Source organism: Cydia fagiglandana, chromosome 16 (assembly GCF_963556715.1).
Source record: "Cydia fagiglandana chromosome 16, ilCydFagi1.1, whole genome shotgun sequence".
Lineage (NCBI taxonomy): Eukaryota > Metazoa > Arthropoda > Insecta > Lepidoptera > Tortricidae > Cydia > Cydia fagiglandana.
In genome coordinates, this window is record NC_085947.1 from 5,536,534 (window position 1) to 5,560,843 (window position 24,310).

The window sequence follows — 24,310 nt, forward strand, 5'->3', positions numbered from 1 at the left end:
TTTGAATATTTTTATAATTATTTTATTTCTTTATTTTGTATTGATAGTCAGCCATTGATGTAGGTGCATTTTTCAAGCGCACTATTAGAGTATTTTAAGCATTCTGAATACAAATGATGTGGCCATGTTGAATTACTTATACTAACAATAGTGTTCCCAAAAACGATTTAAGATCAAACCATCTGATATTGATCTTCTCTATTGTGATATAAGTGTCTTGATCTTATATCACTCTAATATCTTACTAAAGTGCTGCTGTTGATCTTATTATAGCTTTAGTAAGATCAGAAAAGTACGTACTTACAGTGTTCTTATGCTATGTTAATATTAGTCTTACATTCTTACAATAGCATTTAGAAATCTAATATAAAATCAAATGAACTAAGAGAATGAGGATATAAGACCAGGTACTCTCAAGTTCAATGAGACTTCGTAAATGTTGTTGTAAGAGCAAGAGGCTTATAATAGTATTATGCTATGTTGATATTAGTCTTACATTCTTATAATAGCATTTAGAAAGTCTAATATAAGATCAAATGAACTAAGAGAATGTGGATATAAGACCAGGTACTCTCAAGTTCAATGAGACTTCGTAAATGTTGTTGTAAGAGCAAGAGGCTTATAATAGTATTATGCTATGTTGATATTAGTCTTACATTCTTATAATAGCATTTATAAAGTCTAATATAAGTTCAAATGAACTTAGAGAATGTGGATATAAGACCACGTACTCTCAAGTTCAATGAGACTTCGTAAATGTTGTTGTAAGAGCAAGAGGCTTATAATAGTATTATGCTATGTTGATATTAGTCTTACATTCTTATAATAGCATTTATAAAGTCTAATATAAGTTCAAATGAACTTAGAGAATGTGGATATAAGACCACGTACTCTCAAGTTCAATGAGACTTCGTAAATGTTGTTGTAAGAGCAAGAGGCTTATAATAGTATTATGCTATGTTGATATTAGCCTTACATTCTTATAATAGCATTTAGAAAGTCTAATATAAGATCAAATGAACTTAGAGAATGTGGATATAAGACCAAGTACTCTCAAGTTCAATGAGACTTAGTAAATGTTATTGTAAGAGCGAGAGGCTCATAATAGTATTATGCCATGTTGATATTAGTCTTACATTCTTATAATAGCATTTAGAAAGTCTATTATAAGATCAAATGAACTTAGAGAATGTGGATATAAGACCAGGTACTCTCAAGTTCAATGAGACTTAGTAAATGTTATTGTAAGAGCGAGAGGCTTATAATGGTATTATAAAATGCTCTAATATACATATATAAGACTAGGTAATAAGACTAAACTTACTAAAGTGCGTATTAGCTTGTCTAAGACTAATATAAGAGCGATGACAAGTTCAAAACAAAAATAAGAGCGCTATAAGCTCACTACTCTTATAAAGTGCGCAATCTGAGACTTTTTTGCTAGTTGGGTAATCATCGATCACTACAATTACATGATATTTATAACTACATATCACATATCGTCGCCCTAATTCGCAAACCTCGTAACTCCATTTCAAGGAAATTGGTAATTGCTACCTTGGACAACAATACTTATAGTCGCAAACCCCGTAACTCCCCCGGAGGAGTTACGAGGTTTGCGATTTAGGCCGACGATATCATGTAACATAGTGTTAGGACTGATAATCAATCAGTACCACACTAATTATATGACCTGTGCTAATTATCACGTGTAATTAATACAAAAATTATAATACTGTCTAATTCAATTCTGTACAAATTAACCAGAGCTACGATCATACAAAGATAGGACCTGCCTGACCTATGGATTTTTATTAATAAACGTCTGTCGAATCTGAATTGCTTTCTGCTGTACGTTTGTCCTTTTCCGTTACTTTGACATTTTGTTTTACTGAATAGAGATAAAATAGACGAAGACAACAGCGGAACATTAGAAAACATCAATCGAGCACATTGCGAAGCGATCAATCGGTGGCGACAGTCAAAATATCTGTTAATCTCATTCATATGTATAAGTAGGATCCTAAAAAACTCTGCATGGCAAACGCTTCAATCGGGGTCAACGGTCAATCACGAGTGTCAATCTTACGTGATTGATCGTGTCGGGACGACTAAGGTTTATGAATAAACGGGTTACAGCTACAGTAGGTAGGTTTACATATTCCTGCAACCACACTATTGCGTATCTATGTGCTGCGTACGAGTTTTACAGGTTTTCACCAGACTCACAACAGAAAGGGGCAAACAATGTGAAACTTGTGTGTATTGTGTATGTTTCTTTGTAGGGACCACCATATTATTACGTCATAAAAATTTAATGCGAGATGCGTTATTACATTAATGGAAACAGATACAGATATGTAAGATCATGTTGGTGTGAACCATAGTTTATTTTGCTCGGGACAAGACAAACAGTATAATGATTCCCTATAAATGTTTCTTTTGCCCCTATATTTTTCTTACCCACTCTTATCCTTAACATTAGGTACCTTATCTGAATCCTTTTATAAGGGCCACTTGCACCATCCCACTAACCCGGGGTTAAGCGGTAAAACCGTTAATCCTGTGTCAAATTGTATTAGTAACCATGGTAACTCTAGATTTTACGGGTTAACCCTGGGTTAGTGGAATGGTGCAAGCGGCTCTAAGAATATTTACGGACCTTTAATTAGTTAAATTTTGCATTGAACTGTGTTCATGAGTCATGACAATTATGACTGACACCGACCCGCACTCTCTCACACAATTCACATTTTTGCTTGGCATTATGCATGTCTGATGTGCTGCCAGTCTTCGGTACAGGTCGATACACAAGAGATGGCACGAATGGAATGAATGAGTGAAAGAAAATATCTATGTGTGTATAACTTTAACCAATAAAATGTTGCCTCTGACTGTACACTGTCAAATACAGGTGTCACTCATACAATGAAAGTCTCGTTCATTCCGCACGGCCCATTTTTAGATTTATTCTAGATTAAATTAAGTTATATTTTCAGTTTCGTTTAGTTTTTATTATTACTTAGTTTTTATCATAAAAATTAGAACACTGCAATAAAATACCGAGCACCTACATATTCAATGACTGTGCAGGTGTACAAGTCATAAACAAAAATATTTATGTTCGCAAAAACTGTTTTAATTATTAAAACATATACAGAATTTCACAAAACCTGTACGATCCAGACTATGTGTTAAGTGGACCATACATGACATCGCTACCGCCACCTAACGTGCAATCTGTAAACAAGTTTGCAGGAAATGTTAATGAGCGCTTATACGGTTGTCGTACCTGCCATGATAGATTACCGCTAAGCTGGCAGCTGGCGCTGTTCTTAAGGATGACTATTCACCAAATTCGGCTCAACATCAACAAACTATGTTTCACTAAACAGACAAGATTCTATGTTTTTTTTTCTGTCTCTAAGAGAACCGACCAGGTAATAATATGTATAATAAAATTATAAGTATTTTTTTATTTAAAATGCAGGTTTAAATTTCCAGATAAACCGAACGAGACTAATAGACGATAATAAACTATTTCTTATTCCGAACCACTGAGCCGTTAAAACATTACAGCAGCCGACCAAACCACACTGAATGAATTACAATCCTAAACACTTACTGAAAAGGGCATGTAACACAAGATATTGCAAGACCCACCCCAATAATAAACAAACAATTAATTAGGACTGAACGTAATTAATTTGTATAATTCGTGAGGTTACGTGTGCCAGGTAAATTTGCAAGTATAGAGTGTACTGATCCGTGGATGTTTGACAAACTGGAGCGCTGTATTGAATAATTAATTAATTAGTGTGGTATGTAGTATATAACGCGGCAGGAAAATGACAGGGGTACAGTGCACTTCGCTTGCTCACTGGAGAACCTTGTTAACAACATGAACTCATATATTGTGGTAATTATCATTATATAATTTGGTCAGAGTGTTAGAAGGATTTGCGTCTCGTGAATCCTGCTGATTGGATTATCTTAATGGAAGTGGAAGTTCTTGATTAAGAATGTAGGCATTTGTCCCCGAGAAAACGCCTAATGCAAAATGAGGGATTTCAAGAACTTCAAAGCAGACTAACCTGACGCTTTAGTGCTGCCGCCGAAATTGAGGGATAACTTCCCCAGATCATCAAAACGACTAATCATTTGTCACAATTTCTAATAAAGGCGAACTTGGGGGCTGTCCATAAATTACGTCATCGATTTTTGACGATTTTTGACCCCCCCCCCCCCCCCTGCAAACATCCAAAAATCATGCTTCAAATGACCCCATTTCCTCCTACTTCATGCTACCGTTATCCGATGTCTAGACCCCCCCCCCCCCTAATTTGAAATGACGTAATTTATGAATAGCCCCTTAACAGTGTTAATATAATTCAACATCTACCCACTTATACTGTTATCTTGTGAAAAAACACTTCTGACAGAAGTCTCTTCTCATTGCATGATTTATGATAATAATGGTGATAACAGTGAACCGACAATGAATTCAGGATAACAACGACTGAATCATTATTTACAGGTATCCTGCCTTTTGGCATTCGCTGCCATCGTCTCAGCAAACCCCCCGGCGACACTCTCATACCTCCCCGTAGCGACCGTCGAGAATATCGTAAGTAGAACGTTCCGAATGCGCGAAAAGCCTCGACGCCACAATTTGTTTACCCTGCTGTTTAATCCTCCAGCCGAACCCAAGCTACGGGTTCAACTACGCCGTGAACGACCCGGCCACGGGCGACAACAAGGCGCAGTGGGAGACGCGCAACGGCGACGTCGTCCAGGGCGCCTACTCGCTCGTGGAGCCCGACGGGAACGTCCGAATCGTCGAGTACACTGCCGATTCGCTGCGTGGCTTCAACGCCGTTGTAAAGAGGACCGGCCCTAATGTGCACTCTGTAGGGTTGGCGGCCGCGCCGGTTATTGCACCGGTTGCTCCCATTGCTGCCGCCCCGATCCCGATAGCGCACGCTCCCATCGCAGCCATCGATCCCGAACCTATCATCCACAGCCCGATCATCACCCCGGTAATCGACACCGCGCCCATCATCGCCCCTTACGACGTATACCCGATCCTCCCCTCACTAGAGCCCTGGGTGCAGCTCTCGGGCGCCACCTACGGCCACAAAGGCAACATAGTCCGCCGATGGACCGCCGGGCCCATCTCTCTCGCCGGCCAAAAGCTGACCATTCGAACCAAGCACTGATCTAGTGCTAATATTTATAAGCTTCTACGTGTATAGGTAACCATAGTTACTCACGGCGCTTGTGTGTTTTGGCATACAGATATATGTTAAAATACACATAGGTCTTGATAGAAGTTAAGTTACGGTTAAATTCCAAAGCAACGAAGTGTACCTGAGCGAATATGTATTTAAGAATAAATGTAAAAATATATTTGCTGCCTTTCCTTTTCTGACGTCGGACCCAAGATAAACCCGAATAACTAGGGACTATCACAAACTTATATAAAATTTAAATAATTTATCAAAACACAAATGGGCTAAGCTAAAACAAATAGGCTTATAGGTTTCATTATCTTTAAATTTTTTATGTTTTAATAAGGCTACAAATATAATGACCACCAAAAAATACTTTGGTACCCTAAATAAAAAAATCATGCTTACCAAAAAAAATTACTGAACACCAAAAAAATAAGCCCTAAAAATACAAAAGTACCACCGTTTTAATTACGACTGCCCTTCAAATTGTATTCAAATACCAAATATATTGAATGACCACCAAAAATCATTAATGATCACCAAATCTTGAAGACCAAATTAATGCGATATTTTCACCTAAATAAACCACTATGATTACCAAAAAATGTATACATATTACCAAATAAAGTAAACTGATGCCAACATTACTAGCCCCTCCCGCTCACCCCCCGTACCCCGCACCGCATACCTACCTAACTTAACCTACTTTTCTAGTAGCATTTCGTTATGCTACTAGAAAAGTAAGTTAAACTGCTATCAGTTAAGTGGGTTAGGTTAGGTTAGCACTACGACCCTTACAGAAACGAAATGGTACTATAAAAGTAGGTTAGGTTAGGTTTGAACTGCGACCTTTACAGAAACGAAATGCTACTATAAAAGTGGGTTAGGTTAGGTTAGAACTGCGATCCTCACAGAACCGAAATGCTACTAGAAAAGTGGGTTAGGTTAGGTTTGAACTGCGACCTATACAGAAACGAAATGCTACTAGAAAAGTGGGTTAGGTTAGGTTTGAACTGCGAACCTTACAGAACCAAACTGCTATCAGAAAAGTGGGTTAGGTTAGGTTTGAATTGCGACCCTTACAGAAAGCAAATGCTACTATAAAAATGGGTTAGGTTAGGTTTGAACTGCGACCCTTACAGAAAAGCAATGCTACTGGAAAAGTGGGTTAGGTTAAGTTTGAACTGCGACCCTTACAGAAAAGAAATGCTACTGGAAAAGTGGGTTAGGTTAGGTTTGAACTGTGACCCATACAGAAACCAAATGCTACTAGAAAAATGGGTTAGGTTAGGTTAGAACTGCGACTGTTACAGAAATAAAACGCTACTAGAAAAAGGTGACGAAGTGGATTAATTAATTTTATAATATTATATAAAATATTTGCACATTTTTAATAAAAATGTGGTCACAATTTTGGTGATCATTTACTATTTTTGGGTTTACAATGATTATTTTGGAGTAATTTGCTTTAATAGGGTAGCAAGATTTAAAAATTTGGTTATAATCTTACATTAAAGTGGAGTTCTAATTTTGGTGGTCATTTACTATTTTTGGGTTTACAATGATTATTTTTGTGTCATTTTCTTTAATAGGATAGCAAGATGTAAAAATTTGGATATCATTTCACATTAAAATGGGGTTTGAAATTTGGTAATCATTTACTATTTTTGGGTTAATAATGATTAGTTTGGTGTCATTTCATTTAAAAGGATAGTAAAATGTAGTAAAATTGGTAATCATTTCACATTAAAATGGTGTTATAATTTTGGTGATCATTCATTATTTTAGGGTGGTAATATATATTTTTTTGGTATTAAATTTTATTAAATCTGGTGTTTAGGTCTTTAGGAGGAAAATGGAAACTAGCGTAATATATTTTACTACATGACTAATTTATTACCAGTCGGTACAAAAGCTTAAGAGTAAGTGCTTAAAACTAATATATCCTAGTCTAATAATTATTCGCGCCGGAGGGGCGATGGATTTGCGATGAGGGTTTTGTCAGGCGTTATTCTTAAGGCGTTCTTCAACATGCCCCCGCGCGCTGAAAGCTGGCCGTTTACGGGGTAACATCAGCATTCAGCAACGGACAAATCTTGGAGAATGCCCTTCTGACGACTCCATTGGCAGTGCGCACATCGGCGACGCGATTGATTCCATCTTGTCCCGGGAAAACTGAAATGATGCGGCCCAGCCTCCACTTCAAAGGGGGAAGATTATCTTCTTTGAGAAGAACCAGAGTGTTCTGGGCTAAAGAGTCTCCGGCCGCTTGCCATTTGACCCTTTGCTGCAGATCTGAGATATATTCTTTACTCCAACGGGTCCAAAAGTGCTGGCGCAGCTGTTCTACCCGCTGGTAGCGCGATAAATAGTTGAAGGAGTGATTTCGGTAATCAGGAGCTGGCAGCGCGGTCAGCGGACGGCCGATGAGGAAGTGTCCAGGAGTTAGTGGCATCAGGTCGTCGGGTTCCGTAGACAGAGCGGTGAGTGGCCGAGAGTTTAGAATTGCCTCGATCCTAACTAGTGTAGTATTAAGTTGTTCGTAAGTGAGATTGGAATTGCCCAGCACTCTGGTTAAGTGATGCTTTGTTGACTTCACACCCGCTTCCCAGAGACCGCCAAAGTGTGGCGCGTAAGCTGGCAAAAAATGAAAGTTCGTTTCTTCATTGGACGCACTTTCGGCAATAGAATTGCAGTTGGATTTGAGGAACCTTGACAATTCGTTGTAGGCGCCAACAAATGAGGTTCCGTTATCTGAGTAGATATTAGCGGGCTTTCCTCTGCGCGACATAAATCTATTCAAAGCCATCAGGTAATTATTGCTTGTTAGGTCACCAACCAACTCTAAATGTATGGCCTTCGTTGTAAAGCATATGAATATGGCGATGTACACCTTTACTATCCTACAACCTCTTCCCTGACGACTAGCCGAGTTGATAGGACCGGCGTAATCTACGCCTACATTGACGAAGACGTGGCCTTCGGGGGACAACCGAGTTTTAGGTAAATTACCCATTAAAGGGCTAAGTAGGCGTCCCTTCATTCGAATGCATTTGACGCACTGTCTGTAACATAACTTAGCCAAATTGCGTCCTCCTATCGGCCAGTATCGTTCTTTGATGGTGGCTAGCAAAAGCTGTGGTGGTGCGTGCAATAAATGCTTGTGCTCGAAATGAAAAAGCAACTTAGTGAATTTGTGAGTGGACTGTAAGATGATTGGATGCCTTTTCTCATATGGAAATTCCGAGTTAGCAAGGCGACCACCAACGCGCATTATTGAGTTTTCGTCCAGAAATGGATTTAACTTTAACAGTGGACTGCCCTTAGGTAAAATTTGAGAGTTTAACAGTAACTTATACTCTGGCAATGATTCAGCTTGTGATATTTTGATCAGTAGGTTTAATGCGGTTTTCAATTCTAAATCGTTTAAATATTGAGTAGTTACTGGCATGCCTTTACAAATCGATATGAAACGCAAAATGTACGCTACAGAGCGTTTTAACCGTAAGAAATTTGAAAACCGTTCAAAGTCTATGAAAGTCTCGTCTTGAATGAAAGCGGACAAGGTTATTTCGGTTCGAACCTCTGGTAAGTTGGAGACTTCTGTACACGGGTTTTGTGGCCACGTCGAAGCATCACGCTTAAGGAAACTAGGACCAGACCACCATAAATCAAGGGAATTTAATTCCTCGAAACTAACACCGCGAGATACGTGATCAGCAGGATTCTCGTCAGTCGGAACGTGTCGCCAGGAACTATTGCCTGATATTTCGAGAATTTCGGCTGTACGGTTGCGAACAAATGGCTGCAATTTGCTTGGTAATGTTTTGAGCCACGCGAGAACTATGGTTGAGTCGCTCCAGAACGTTGCGCTGCTAACTTGGGCTCGAAGTGAATTAATGACCTTTTGATACAGCCGAGCACCGACTAGCGCGCCGCAGAGTTCAAGTCTGGGAATGGTTAAAGGCTTTATAGGAGCAACTCGACTTTTGGCTATAAGCAGTCGCAAGAGAACCTCTCCTGCATCGTTGATGCTACGGGCGTAAACACAAGCACCGTAAAGCTTGGAAAGTAATTTAAAATACCTACTTTCAAACTCTGCTCGCTCAGCTAACTGAGTGTCAGAGTTACTCGAACTGCACTCAAGTTCCAATTGAATCTCATCATAACGGCCATACAACGACTCAATTTTGCCCATACGCAACTGCAATTCATTTACCTCAGCCGATGTCAGTGAAGCAACGTCCAAATCATCCATATATTTCTCAAATATGGTTAGTCGGCCTTTATAGCTGGCCCGCCTGGCAATTAGCTCCTTTTCTTCAGTCATTTTTGGGAAGCGAGTGTAGTCAACCTGGAATATTTATGTTACAAATTTGAGAAGGAGAAATAACAATCAATGAAAGTGCCCTAGCAATAAGCAAGCAAAAGTTAAAGTTACAATTTTAAGGTTAAATAATCTTAGCAGTCTACAATTATAGGTGTACGATATTCACGTAAAAGCACTTGAAATGAATTTAAGGATAATGTTAATTGTACATTTGATTTTTAACTAATTAAAATTAATGTTGATGGCAAGTGCAGTGTAAGCTTTAAGCGTTTAAGTGTGAATATTAAGCGTTCTGATTTTGTATATTTATTAAATTACTTATTTTTTAAACTAGTATTTTTATTAAATTAATAAGTTGTAACTAAATCAGACCGGTACACTTAAATTAAATCTAAAGTTAAAGAACAAAGCTTGACACGTGTGTACTAACCTTTGTCACAGAGTTAAATTACGCTTAAATAATACCTGTAGAGTGCTGGATTAAATTTAATACACACAATTAGCACTGGATTACAACTTTTCTTTACTAAAGTCTTGTAATATATCAAATCTCGACCACTTTCGACGATCCTTTGTCTCTTCTTTGTTCGAGATGATGGTGCCACCCGATGCCAATTGATAGGTAACTCTCCAGTAATTCCACAATTCCTCTTGACCGTATTATTTTTAGTCACTGGTGTCTTCCATCCGTGTCGTAAGGACCATGTTTAGGTCTTTAGGAGGAAAATGGAAACTAGCGTAATATATTTTACTACATGACTAATTTATTACCAGTCGGTACAAAAGCTTAAGAGTAAGTGCTTAAAACTAATATATCCTAGTCTAATAATTATTCGCGCCGGAGGGGCGATGGATTTGCGATGAGGGTTTTGTCAGGCGTTATTCTTAAGGCGTTCTTCAACATCTGGTGATCAGTTAAATAGCAGCCTTTTAATAACACTATATAATGTATGACAAAGTAATTTTGGAAGATTTTTGCTCATAATTAACTGCACTTGTTTGCACCCAATGATTGTACTACTTTCTTTATTACCAATATTACGTAGTGGCCGATAATTTCCGATAATCTAGATCAGTATGATAAACGTCTCATTTCAAATTCAAATGTAAACCAATTGTGTTAATTGTGCTCTTGCCAATGCAAGCGCCCTCTTTGCCGGCGATGCGCGACGCGGTACTGAATTTGTTTAAAATAGGCGTTGACTATTAATTAGGTGAATGAAAATTCGAGGGTTTTAACCGCCATTCTTAACAAGATCTTACTACTACGATTTTTTGTCATTCGAGAAGATTGTTACAGCTTTTATTTACAAACATTGCAACTGTTTGTATGTATGTGAGGGCCAAATATTGCAAGCTAATTTAGACCCATTTGTCATTAGGGGTCATCCATTAATTACGTCACACGAATTTCTAGGTTTTTTGACCCCTCCCCCCCTCCTTGTCACATTTGGTCACATTTGGCAAACCCCTCCCCCCCTAGTGTGACGTCACATTTTTTCTACGAAATCGCCAAATCGAATTAAGTAAATACCTAAGTATTATTAATATTTTATCAAAATATTTTTGACGATATAAATATTAGTAATTTTATAATCCAAAACCTCTTAGGAAAGAAAATTAAACGGTTAAAAACTATTTTCGTTTTAAAAACTTGTTATTTAAATGTACAGCGAACTAAATAATTTAAATAAATTTTCGGTTACTGATGAAGTTAAAGTGACGTCACAAAGTTTGTGTCTCCCCCCTCCCCCATGTCACAATATGTCACATTTTCTTGACCCCCTCCCTCCCCCTAAACGTGTGACGTAATTAATGGATGACCCCTTATTCGATTGAGCTGAAACTTCACATACACATACTAACTATGTAAGGAGACAATTCAATATTATGGTAACATCGAGCTGATCTGATCATGGGAACAGGTGGCCATAGGAACTCTGTCATTAAACAACGCAACATAATGTTGTTGCCTGTTTTAAGTAAAGTACAATCAGCAATAAAAACTCATATCAAAAATGAAATTTTTGAAAAAAGACTGACTTGTAGACCCTGCATTGTTGTTATTTAGTTTACATAATAAGTTAACTCTAAAAATTAAATCTTAAACATTGCTGTTGAGTATATACCTACTGACGATAACCGCTGTAAAAAGCTGAATTAACACTTATGTAGTGAGATCAAGCAAGAAATGCTAGCAGAGTTTATTAGGATGTTTATGAATAACAAGCGGAAATCCGTATGGGAAATCTCAAAGCGCTAGAAAACGCTGTCTGGTAAAAACGCACTCGTGGTTCCGATATAAACACAGAGTTTTTACATTGCAAATATTGCAATAATAACAGAGTTCTCAGAGATTGAATACATTTGCATTATTTCTATAATATTTGCAGACTAAATGCAATCAGCTACAATTATATCGAATTACAGATGTAGGTAGTGCATAATTGTTATCCATCCTATTTTCTCGGAAACGTTCGTTTTTGTTATGCTACTTCATTCAACCTCAGTACTCTTTGCACCGAGACTGACGGAAATATCAAGACACGCTCGTACGTTTCCGTGAAAATACGATGGAAATAGTACATTTCGATGCTAGTGCGGAAGGTATGTCATTACTTCACGAGTACCGAGATATCTTGCCACGAGCCGCAGGCGAGTGGCAAGACTCGGGACGAGTGAAGAATGACATTTCCGCACGTGTATCGAACGACGTTTTTTAATACAGTTGCGAAAAAATAAGAAAAACATTGTTAATCATACACTAAACAAAAGTGGTAACAGTGACAGCTCGGTTAGACGTCGTCTTTAAGTATATTATATCTATGGGCGTTTGGCAGCTATTCCGTTCCATTCAGTCAACTTATTAAGAACGGAATTTTCAATATTGAATATTAAAAAATAAACGTGTTATAATGATGAAGAGGTAAGTAATTAAATATTAAATATGTAATATTTTTCGTATTCTTACATTAACGGTAGGTTTTTATGCTGATTACGACGTTTAAAGGAAACTAATATTAACACTCATCAATAAGTAGTCGTGAATTGGAACAAGTATAAATTTAAAAAAATTGGAAAAGTAAAAAGCACTAGTTCGAGATAACCAACTTTCCGCACGCTAAACAGCTACGTAAAGTAGCACTTTTTGAGCAACTGTATTAAAAATAATTATACACTACATCTGTACGTAATATCGTTTGATAATAGTTACTTACGATACAAGTGCGGAAAATAGGTACATAATTGGAATTGCCTATTCGCACGTGTATCGTGCAACGTTTTACAGTACACATGGCTCTTTAAAAATTTTGACATACGCACGAAAAGTGCTATTTCTCGCACTAGTGCGGGAAAATAGGACCATATGTACTGTAAAATGCATGTTTGTCCCTGTAGTTTTTAAACGATGATATAAGAATCTGTCCGGCAACTAGGTACAGTCAAGGAATTTAAATTCCGACCCATTTCGTACTTTGTCACAGTGACAATCAATATGAAAGCCGCTAGAGACCTCATACGGTTGTCACTGTGACAAAGTACGAAATGGGTCGGAATTTAAATTCCTTGACTGTACATATAACTACATAAGTGACAAAAGTAAAATCACTTACCGGGTTGTTGCCTTCATCCACGTCGTACTCTTCCCTCTGGACCATCATGAGGCGACCGCTTGCGTTCAGTACCTAGAAAACAACCTTTTATCATAGTGCCATTGTTATTACTATTATATAGTAGAAGCGATTTTTTTTGACATCGTCAGTCTGCCTAGTTGGGTTGGACGTTGGACGCTTTTCTACGCAGCGTTTTGTAGTTACACGCTTGTGTCGTTCTCGAGAATATTCTCCCTTTTGTATGGGGAATGCTCACGCTCGGGAATATTTCTCACAGTAAATTGAGAACGTTCTCAAGAACGCGTTAAGTCGGACGCGTTTAAAATGTCGTTATCTACTTGAGAGACTACCTGACGGTGACGATGAATGGCATTGTTATCTGTACAAAATGAAATGCTAGAGAAGAAGAATTCTCTCGTTGGATCAAATGATACTGTTTGCATTGAATGCTGAATGTAGTGTACTCGTAGTTAGCTAGTTAATGTTACCAGCAAGTGGAGTAATGTTACCATCTAATGCTGTGGTATCTCTGTAGCACACAGTAATGTTACCAGCGAGTCGGGCTGCTGCACGGCGGGCTGGCGCTGGCAGTCCTGCAGACGGCAGAGCGACGCCGACACCACGCACGCCGGGTGCGACAGAGCGGACACGTCCACCTGCACGCTCGATATTGTCCGCCGTGTCTGTAGCACACAGTAATGTTACCAGCGAGTCGGGCTGCTGCACGGCGGGCTGACGCTGGCAGTCCTGCAGACGGCAGAGCGACGCCGACACCACGCACGCCGGGTGCGACAGAGCGGACACGTCCACCTGCACGCTCGATATTGTCCGCCGTGTCTGTAGCACACAGTAATGTTACCAGCGAGTCGGGCTGCTGCACGGCGGGCTGGCGCTGGCAGTCCTGCAGACGGCAGAGCGACGCCGACACCACGCACGCCGGGTGCGACAGAGCGGACACGTCCACCTGCACGCTCGATATTGTCCGCCGTGTCTGTAGCACACAGTAATGTTACCAGCGAGTCGGGCTGCTGCACGGCGGGCTGACGCTGGCAGTCCTGCAGACGGCAGAGCGACGCCGACACCACGCACGCCGGGTGCGACAGAGCGGACACGTCCACCTGCACGCTCGATATTGTCCGCCGTGTCTGTAGCACACAGTAATGTTACCAGCGAGTCGGGCTGCTGCACGGCGGGCTGGCGCTGGCAGTCCTGCAGACGGCAGAGCGACGCCGACACCACGCACGCCGGGTGCGACAGAGCGGACACGTCCACCTGCACGCTCGATATTGTCCGCCGTGTCTGTAGCACACAGTAATGTTACCAGCGAGTCGGGCTGCTGCACGGCGGGCTGGCGCTGGCAGTCCTGCAGACGGCAGAGCGACGCCGACACCACGCACGCCGGGTGCGACAGAGCGGACACGTCCACCTGCACGCTCGATATTGTCCGCCGTGTCTGTAGCACACAGTAATGTTACCAGCGAGTCGGGCTGCTGCACGGCGGGCTGACGCTGGCAGTCCTGCAGACGGCAGAGCGACGCCGACACCACGCACGCCGGGTGCGACAGAGCTGACACGTCCACGGCCTGCACGCAGCGCATCTCGATGTTACCCGCTGAAAAAAAAAAGCGTTATTGGAGACATACGCATGTGATTGGAGCTGTTTGAGTTTGAACGTCTATTACTGCGTCTGTGTCATTTTCGTTACCGTTAGGCCGGTTCGCCGATAAAAATGCGTTCGATTCTGCATTCGACAGTTGTCAAAAAATACCTGACGACGTCTAAGGGTCAGTTGCACCAAACTGTTCGTATCGTTAAAGAGTTCGCTAAATTTTTATGTATGGAAAGTTTCATAGTAAAGCGCCGGGGCGCGCCGGCTGACGCTGATCAGTCTGTCAAATGTGGTTGGTGCAACTGGCCCTAAGTATCATATAACTCCGTAAAGGACAGTGAGAACATAATTACCACCACATTTTGAACTTCATCTACTTTTGACTGGGTTCCAAACATATGAAAACACTGGCAAAATTGCTGCTTACAGATAAGTTCTTCAAACGTATTTAGGAAGTATTGAGAGATGGAATAGTAAACGTTGGTTTTTTGGTACTCACTATTATCAGTACAGCTCAGCTCGTAGATGGTGACGAGCGCGTCCGCACCGAATACGACCAGCTGATCATCCAGCGCGTCCAACACGAAGACCTGGATAAGAGTGTATGTTAGTCTGTGTTATTTCGACCACCTTAAAAACTTATCTATTTGTATTTGTTGTCAAAAATCAACAAATTATTAGCAGACCATGAACTATGTCACAAATACCTCACGCTAACCTTGCTTCGACTTTTAAGTGTCTACTTTATCTCGCGTCGTACAAACAACAACACTCTTAAATGTTCATTGGTGGACCCATAGACTAGGAATCCTCTAGACGTAGTTTAGAGCAATTATTTCATGCAACCGATGCTGCCAAAAATGCGGGGGTGCGCGGGACGAGGTGAGCGAAATCCCGTGCCGTGATTGGTCCGTTCAAACGACGAACGAGTTCACGGACGTCACACACAGACACTTTCGACTCGAACATGAAGTAAAATTACCGTATGCGTGGCAGCGGGGGTAGCGCGACTATGCTCAGTCTAGAGGATGTTTTGTCTGTGGGTGGACCTTATGCCTTTTGTAATCGGGTTTACCGATGGACAGTTAATAGTGTGGGCGATGGTACGCAATAGATAGGTAGTGGCGGCTAAAGTGGCCAAATATATCGTAATTCTTTTGTTAGCATAGAAAAAAGCATAGAAGTGTTCCGATATATTTGGCCACTTTAGCCGTCATTATCTATATAATGCTGACTGTGCAATCATAGCACGCATGTATAAAGGCCTGTCTCCATATTGCGCGGCAAACTATCGAATATTGGCTCGCGAGAGCTGCGCGCAATGGATACCGGGTTGGCTCGCGAGCTAACACGATCAGATCGAATGGCTCACGAGCCAACCCGGTATCCATTGCGCGCGGCTGCCTCGCGAGCCAATGTTCGATAGTTTGCCGCGCAATATGGAGACACGCCTTTACATATACGAGTATACGTCAACCGTTCTGAAATACCTGAAGCACCTAGATTAATGAAAACATTTATACTTGTCTTGGAATATATTCATTGAGAGTTGAGACCACATCAATTTTAGTTTACAGAATTGAGAGTAAGCCCAACACAAGTAATAATTGGGAAGACTGGCATAAATGAGAAGAGAGAACCCAACAGTGGGACACAACTACATGAAAACAAATGCAACCGCACCTGAGAATGCACTCGGACAATCTTCGCGAACCGATTGTCCAACTTGGAGTCGCGCGGGTAGAAGCGGATCTCGTCGTGGCCGTCCACGATACTGTAGCAGCCTGGAATAACAGCCTGTTTTAGTAATTTGTACTTTGTCGAGAAGAAGATAAAGATGGAACTTGATTGTGTGATTATACATACTGATTTGCCCATGCTTTGTGAGGTGAATGTGTATGATCATTGTAGGTACTCGTACTAAAAAAGGGCGTTTTATACATTTTGATAAAACGTATATTAAGTCTATCATAGGAAGGAAATAATGGTCTGTTTTGGCAAATGGCTTAAAAGTAGGGATGTACCGACTAGTCGGGAAAGCCGACTATCCGGCCTCATTTGTAGTCGGCGATTAGTCGGCGACTAGGCGGCAAAAATGGCCGATTAGTCGGCACTTTACAAGTGACAGAAAAACAGGCAAAAAGAAATAAACAGCAAATAATTTACTATATAATTGTAATAGTATAAAATAGGTGAAAAGCTTATTTTCACCTATTGTACCCAAATTCCTATTTAGGATGCTTTCGAAAACTTTTGTTCAAATTATCGACCATGTGATCGCTTTCTTATGTCCGATTGTCCGGTTGTCGTATGAAATATAGCCTTAGGATTTATTTATTTTATTTTATAGCGTTACTATAATATGATGAATAGCGCGACGAAAGGGGTAAAACAATTGTTTTTTAAGTACATCTGAACCGAACTTAGACGAAACTTATGACCTGGCCGACTAGCCGACTAGTCGGCCGACTAATCGGCCATCCGAGCGCCGATTAGTCGGCTAGTCGGCTAGTCGGCCAAATCAATAGTCGGCACATCACTACTTAAAAGCCATACACCTGCCTGCTGCTAAGATAAACCTGCCTGTCGGTTTCTTCTATGGAAAGCGTTTCGCAGGACTTGAATGTATGTACACATTGGTGTAATGGTGTTGTTCCACAGTTTCTAGTTGTAACACTCTCGGTGTGAAAGGTTTGACGTCACGCAGCTATAGCGCGCGAGGCCGGCTCGACCTGCCACGCACACGTTTACTCCGGTCTATGTAACAGTATCTACGAGTATATACACGGTGGGGGTGTCACCTATGACGATGTAGTCGCGCCACCACAGCATGCCGCCGGTGACGGTGAACTCCTTCTCCTGCGACTCGTTGCCGTACAGCTTCCAGCGGCGCGCGGCGCAGCTGTAGTGCGCGAGGCCGGCTCGACCTGCCACGCACACGTTAACGCCGGTCTATGTAACAGTATCTATATACACGGTGGGGGAGTGTCACCTATGACGATGTAGTCGCGCCACCACAGCATGCCGCCGGTGACGGTGAACTCCTTCTCCTGCGACTCGTTGCCGTACAGCTTCCGGCGGCGCGCGGCGCAGCTGTAGTGCGCGAGGCCGGCTCGACCTGCCACGCACACGTTAACGCCGGTCTATGTAACAGTATCTATATACACGGTGGGGGAGTGTCACCTATGACGATGTAGTCGCGCCACCACAGCATGCCGCCGGTGACGGTGAACTCCTTCTCCTGCGACTCGTTGCCGTACAGCTTCCAGCGGCGCGCGGCGCAGCTGTAGTGCGCGAGGCCGGCTCGACCTGCCACGCACACGTTAACGCCGGTCTATGTAACAGTATCTATATACACGGTGGGGGAGTGTCACCTATGACGATGTAGTCGCGCCACCACAGCATGCCGCCGGTGACGGTGAACTCCTTCTCCTGCGACTCGTTGCCGAACAGCTTCCAGCGGCGCGCGGCGCAGCTGTAGTGCGCGAGGCCGGCCCGACCTGCCACGCACACGTTCACGCCGGTCTCGTCTATCGCGCTGTACTGAATAGACAAATACAGTATAAAAACATTTGATCTTGATTGATTCAGCGTCTAAGGGGTCGTCCAGTCATGTGATCAGATTTGGGCTATTTTTGACTTCCCCCTCCCCCTTGGTGATATGTGGTGATTTTAACGCAAAAATAATTTTGTTGTCACCTATATAGGATGTCAGTAACGTTAGAGTTTGGTAGAGTTATGCCAGTTATTATGGCATAACTCTACCCATGTATGTATGTATGTTGTATTATCTTAAGCGATAAGACCGCCTGTTGTTACCTCTACTGTCTTTGTTTATGTTATTGTCCATTTATTGTAAACTACGTGTATGTGAGGTGTGCAATAAAGAGTATTGTATTGTATTGTATTGTATGGTGTGAAATAAGTTTGAAACTGTAAAAGAAATCATAAGATTCATATCAAGACTTACCCTTAGCGGCCAGTTCGTGGCAATATACGTAGCCGGCAGCGGCAGCACAATCCACTGCTTCCGGCACTCGTTGTCATCAACATATTCTCTGTACAAATGAGAAGTTAAGATGAGACTTTTTAGACGTTTAACCCCTTATTCATAAACGCGCTACAAGCCTCAATTAGCTAATAAAATAATCGTTTGTCTTTATTTGTCCTTTTGACTTATGTAAGAAACTAATAAAACATAATTTCATAATCATAATCATCGTTAATAATCATAATCATAATAATCAGCCCCCAGGGCAGCTTGTGGCGAGCTGAATGGGAAGTGACGTCCCTTGGGTCCCATACCCCCGAGAGTCGGTCAGGCCCCTCTCTTCGGCTTTCCTTGAACACTGAGCAGGGGCCGCAGAACTCTCACCTCTGGCTTGCCTTAATCGGCCGTCCAGAGTGGGGTGTCAGAGCTATATGCTCGCAGGGTGGAAATGAAATATGCCTAAGACGCGAGTTGGCACAGTGGCTGCTTACAGCCACTGGGTAGAAAGCGGTGCACACCTCTCCACAACCTGAGCCGCTCACGCGATGTTGTCCCCTTGTCGCTCCGTGCGAGCGGCCGTTTTCGGGGACCCATATTCTGAGTTGGCGAGTCACCACCTGCCGATTATTCGTGTTTCTTATAACATATGATCAAGGCAGGTGCCATAGCTTCTTCCATAGTCCCAGTTGCCAGTCCATTAGCATTTCAATCCAATAGCCCAGTTCTTTTTGTTCCTTTTTCCTGCAATAGTCCTACACTGCCCGGGGCTTGTCCTTGGGTGCACTACTAGGGATAATCGTCGGTTAGTGCCACATTGTCAATTTACAAGGGGCCTCTACGTGTTGGCTTCGGCCCCACGCACGCCTAGCAAAAGTCCGGGACCCTATAGTCCCGAGATTATGTAAATGGTACACATAATAATAATCATAATAATCGTTTATTGCCAACCATGGTACATATTATGTTGTTACAGATTATTGAAGTGTCACTTTGTCAATTTAACTAAATCAGGTATGTATATAAAGTTTTATGAATAAGGGGGATTAACCCCTCGCTCCCCCCCCACCCGGGATTATCATCAACTCAAAAAAAGTCAATATTAATCGAATCTAAATTGTTGTGAGACAGACTAACATTGAATAATTTTACGGTTTAGACTCACTTAACATGTCCGAAACAGGTCGCGCAAGTGACTTAAAACAAGTGAGTCTAAACCGTAAAATTATTAAAAGTCAATATAAAATTCTAAATTAAAAATTCAATGTCATTTTTGAAGAAAAATTTATGCCTCTATGACTATGATGGGCTGGGCTTCGTCAACTTGTCTTCTTAATTTAGCGAAAACGTCATCCACTCGTCCACTATGTAAGACTCACCTGTATTTGGCACTATTATTGTACTCAGGGCTCGGCTGGTCCAGTCCGGTCTCCTGATAGGTCTCGGCGGAGGAGTCTATGATGGACATCTTCGTCCGCTTCGTCAGGTTGTCCTCTAGGTTGACGTAGAGTTTGTCGTCCGCTTGCAGATAAAGGTGCCGTTGGTTGCTCTGAAATATAGAAATGATTTATGTTATCGATTGATATTGGCATCAATTTGCCAATATCAATCTAGAAAAATATTTTCATTGGAATCAAGTTATCGCCACTAGTAAATTTAAATAAGTAAAGAAGTAAGCTATATTATCAAGCACGCCAAAATCGTCAGTCACCAAATCCTCGAGTAGAAGGCACTTTTGTACAGTTCAATGTTTTTTTTGTACAGATTTTACCTATTAAGTAAATGAACTCAAAAAAATATTTTTTGGTTTAATTTTTACATCCATTTTGTTTTTAGCTAAGGGGTACCAAAGAAGCTCATTGTTAAGTTGATTTAATATTATTCTGCCGAGCCGTCTGTAGTATAAGTTAATTGATCTTACCATACAAGGGTTAACACTGAGTGGACTCTTGATAAAGTCCAGCTGCATTAGATTTGTATTCGAGTCGGCTTCAACTTTCACCATCCACAGCTGATAACCTTCTGTGGCCCATTCCTGAAACAGAAATCAAAGTTAAAGTAAAGGTGCGTCCAGACCTGGCAAACGCGATACAACAAGTGTCAAGTGACAAGTGGGGTTATATGTGCGTGTAACTAAGGTTTATAATCTTAGTCCGCCGACATAAGTGTTACAATACTGGACGTAGACTCCAAAGTATTCCATACTGGGATTACACTCAACTTTGAACTTTACATCGCAGACATAGAGTCAAATTTAGAGTTGTGCTTGCTCAGGGCCTGGTTGAGGCCGTAGTCCAACGCGAGTGATCACATGAGGAATACTCCAAATGTCCTCCACGCTGAGATTTCATCCAATTTTGAACCTTACTCCACAGACGTAAAGTAATATTTACCATACTAGACACGCAGAGTGGGTTGTGCTTGCTTAAGTCCTGGTTGAGGCCGTAGTCCCACGCCAAAGAGCACATGAGTAACGCTCCGAAAGTACTCCACACTGAGATTCCGCCCTTCTCCCAACTGACTGCTACTGCACGGCCGTCAGCCGTCCACCTTTAATGAATAATCAACCTTAACTATAGTACCGTAAGGATCAAAGTTACTGTGAATATGCAGCTGTTCGTTGTACCTACAACACATATCAACCTTAAACCTGAAGCTAAATGAAACGGGCGTTTATAAACCTAATTTACTTACAAAGTAAAAACAACCTTAATTTTATAGTTCGTTTTTTTTAGCATTAGAAATAAGGTAAACAATCTTGATGTGTCTTTTAATTGAAAAACACGTTTTAAAAATAAGTTACGGCAAATATGTAACAATTATGAATCTAATACGATCTTTTATATTCTTCTGCTTTCATAAGTAATAGTTTTTGATTTTTTAAAAGCGTTTTTCAATTAAAAGACATGTCAAGAACCCTTACCTTCTTGCAAGTTCTTTCTAATGCTAAAAAAACTAACTATACACGGAGTAGATTGAAAATTGGCTGCCAAGTGTCAGGAATTCAGGATAAGCCGCATGTAAAAACTAAGGTTTTTGTAGCACCTAAAATTGCACCTTAGTGTTATGTAATAAGGATGAAAACTAATAAATGCCGAACCGACCTTATACATTTAACGGGTCCAGGGTCACCGGGGAAATCTTTGGAACTTAGCACCATCGTGTGAGAAAGCTCTAAACCTCCCGTCGCCTCGTCGATCGTATACACATCCACTTGTGAACTGAAAAATAATCGTAAAATTAGTCAAAAGTAAAATTATAATTTTTTTGCAGTGTTGGGGGCCCATTTCTAGGACGATATTAGACTAATATTAAAATCTCTTAATTTGCCACGGAAATTTGAACCTATACTTTGTGCAGAGAATAGAGTTGATTTTTAACTGACAGAAAATTTATCAAAGCAAAAGAAATGCAACTCTGTGCCAAAGTAATATGGTTTAAATTTCATCAAACTGAAGAGGTACCATAGGGAGGACCTTGGGCTTTAAGAGAAATAATAAGCAAAAAACCGAGCAAGTGCGAGTCGGACTCGCGCACGAAGGGTTCCGTACCATAATGCAAAAAAAAAAAAACAAAAAAAAAGCAAAAAAAAAAACGGTCACCCATCCAAGTACAGTCAGCAGCAGAAGTCGCTATACACTCCAGGTGCTCAAAGAGAGGTAAACGTTTAAACTGTCAAAAAGTTGTTGACTGTCATGGTAGCATTTACTTGTGAGCGCTCAACATGTCGCAAATATCTTAACAGTCGCTATTCATTAATTTCTACACTTACAACAAATCATTGATACCTTAGCTGTCAAAAAACCACTGGTATCTAAGCGGTCAACGTGTCAAATATATCTGAACAATATGGAAAAATAGACGTTTAAAGCATACATGTATGGTCGTATATTGAATGAATAATAGCTATGCTAATTTCAGGTAAAGCGTTTTGACAATCATCGAAAGCAGTACAGTCTTGTCATCACATACATCTATCTCACGTTTGCCCTTCAACCATTGACAGTGGTCTGTCAGTCAACTTACTGCAAACTATTTCTTTTATTGAATAGAATCATCAAAACGAATGAGTGACACATAGCGAAAGCTAACTGAAGCCGAATTTAGAGCCAATTGTCAAGGCACGTTGTGGTCTTGTTACGAAGGCGTTTGCTTTTCAAAGCAGAGACCGCGGGTTGAAATCTCAGTCGGACGCACCTAGAAATTACAGCTTTTTTTTTGGGTTCATTTCTATTATTAATTTGTGGTTTTATATTAATTTCGCATAAGTTTATATGTTTTTTGAAGATATTATGTCACATGTAGCGTATGTACGACTTTCTAACAGGACGTTGTAGGTTTGAACCCGCAGTGGGCGTTCCTTAGATTACTCCTGTGCCGAATGCCATTTGATGTTTACTGCTAGGTTATATTAACAATAAGTTCAAAGATATACAGTATGTATCAGGACGAAAGGCCAAGAAAGAGACCCATTAATGTTTAGATCATACTGGACAACTTTTACTATGGGACCAACCCCGATAGCGCGGAAAAATAATTGGAAGTTTTATACATTTTGCTGGTCTGATGTTGAAATTTTCTATGGGAGAGTAAATTTTTTTCCGGGGTTTCGGGATTGGTCCCATAGTAAAAGTTGCTCAGTATGACCTAAACATTAATGGGTCTCTTTCTTGGCCTTTCGGTCTGATACATACTGTATATAACTCCATATACTCTATCCTCTCTGCTAAGTTGTAAAAACAAAATTCGTCATTCCTCCAGCAAAATAAAGAGAGGAGTCATAGTTTAATGGATATGCTTAACACCTTTACTGCCCGTGCTTCTCACGTGGGGCCACGGCTAGCCTCTATTACAAAGCCATAAGGTTTACATGTCAGATTGGGACAGTGAACGTGTTACGTTTCAATTCTATTGTTTTCTCCTTCGTTCTTTGATCGATTCGGAGCATCGTATTTTAGTACTATATAGTATATTTTAGTACAATAAGCGGGCTAAATAAATATATTAACATATAATATGCTCTACGGTTTGGAAGAACGGCCGCCTATGACAGTTAAAATAAAAAACCGATCATTCTCGTAGAACCTACCAAAGAATATACATAATACTCAGAACCTACTTATTTATTGTCTAAGTTTGACACTTGACGATAAAATACTTCTTTAAGAAAGGAGGTGTCAATTCGTAGCTGCTACAGTATTTTTTTTAAAGTTAAACTGATAAAACGTTGATGCTTAGTTACCATTGAAATAACAACTGCTTAGCAACTGGTGGCACCCTGGCTGCTGACGTACGTGATTGGCAGTGCGTGTAGGTATTAATGACAGCAGCTTGAATTTGAGTGCTTAGATACCACTGACTTTTTAACCGTTATTGTCATTGTGATTAAATAAGGGTGTATGTGTTAAAGAAAAACTCAGAAGTTAAGATATATGTGACGAACTGAAAGCCTACGCTAAAATGACAACTTAGATGTCCTTATTTTTGTGACGATTGAAGTGTATATGTTTTCTTGGACACCTTGCCCGCTCAGGT

The 24,310-nt window shown here is 40.8% G+C and overlaps 2 protein-coding genes across 2 annotated transcripts in view; one reads left to right on the plus strand and one right to left on the minus strand.

Moving 5' to 3' along the window:
- Positions 1 to 24,310, minus strand: part of LOC134671872 (guanine nucleotide exchange factor subunit Rich) — a 58,593-nt gene that overhangs the window by 30,079 nt on the left and 4,204 nt on the right. Inside the window, exons 7-16 of the mRNA XM_063529731.1 lie at positions 21,880 to 21,996; positions 21,169 to 21,325; positions 20,697 to 20,810; positions 20,155 to 20,324; positions 18,758 to 18,845; positions 18,162 to 18,330; positions 16,471 to 16,571; positions 15,287 to 15,377; positions 14,654 to 14,790; positions 13,179 to 13,250 (exon numbers count right to left, since the gene is read on the minus strand). Coding sequence (XP_063385801.1) covers positions 13,179 to 13,250; positions 14,654 to 14,790; positions 15,287 to 15,377; positions 16,471 to 16,571; positions 18,162 to 18,330; positions 18,758 to 18,845; positions 20,155 to 20,324; positions 20,697 to 20,810; positions 21,169 to 21,325; positions 21,880 to 21,996 — 1,216 coding nt within the window. The remainder of the gene's footprint in view (positions 1 to 13,178; positions 13,251 to 14,653; positions 14,791 to 15,286; positions 15,378 to 16,470; positions 16,572 to 18,161; positions 18,331 to 18,757; positions 18,846 to 20,154; positions 20,325 to 20,696; positions 20,811 to 21,168; positions 21,326 to 21,879; positions 21,997 to 24,310) is intronic.
- On the plus strand, positions 3,756 to 5,278 carry LOC134671849 (cuticle protein 7-like). The gene is made up of 3 exons (XM_063529701.1): positions 3,756 to 3,919; positions 4,538 to 4,627; positions 4,701 to 5,278. Exons 1-3 carry the CDS (start codon positions 3,902 to 3,904, stop codon positions 5,217 to 5,219), a joined length of 627 nt encoding a protein of 208 aa, XP_063385771.1. The 5' UTR covers positions 3,756 to 3,901; the 3' UTR covers positions 5,220 to 5,278.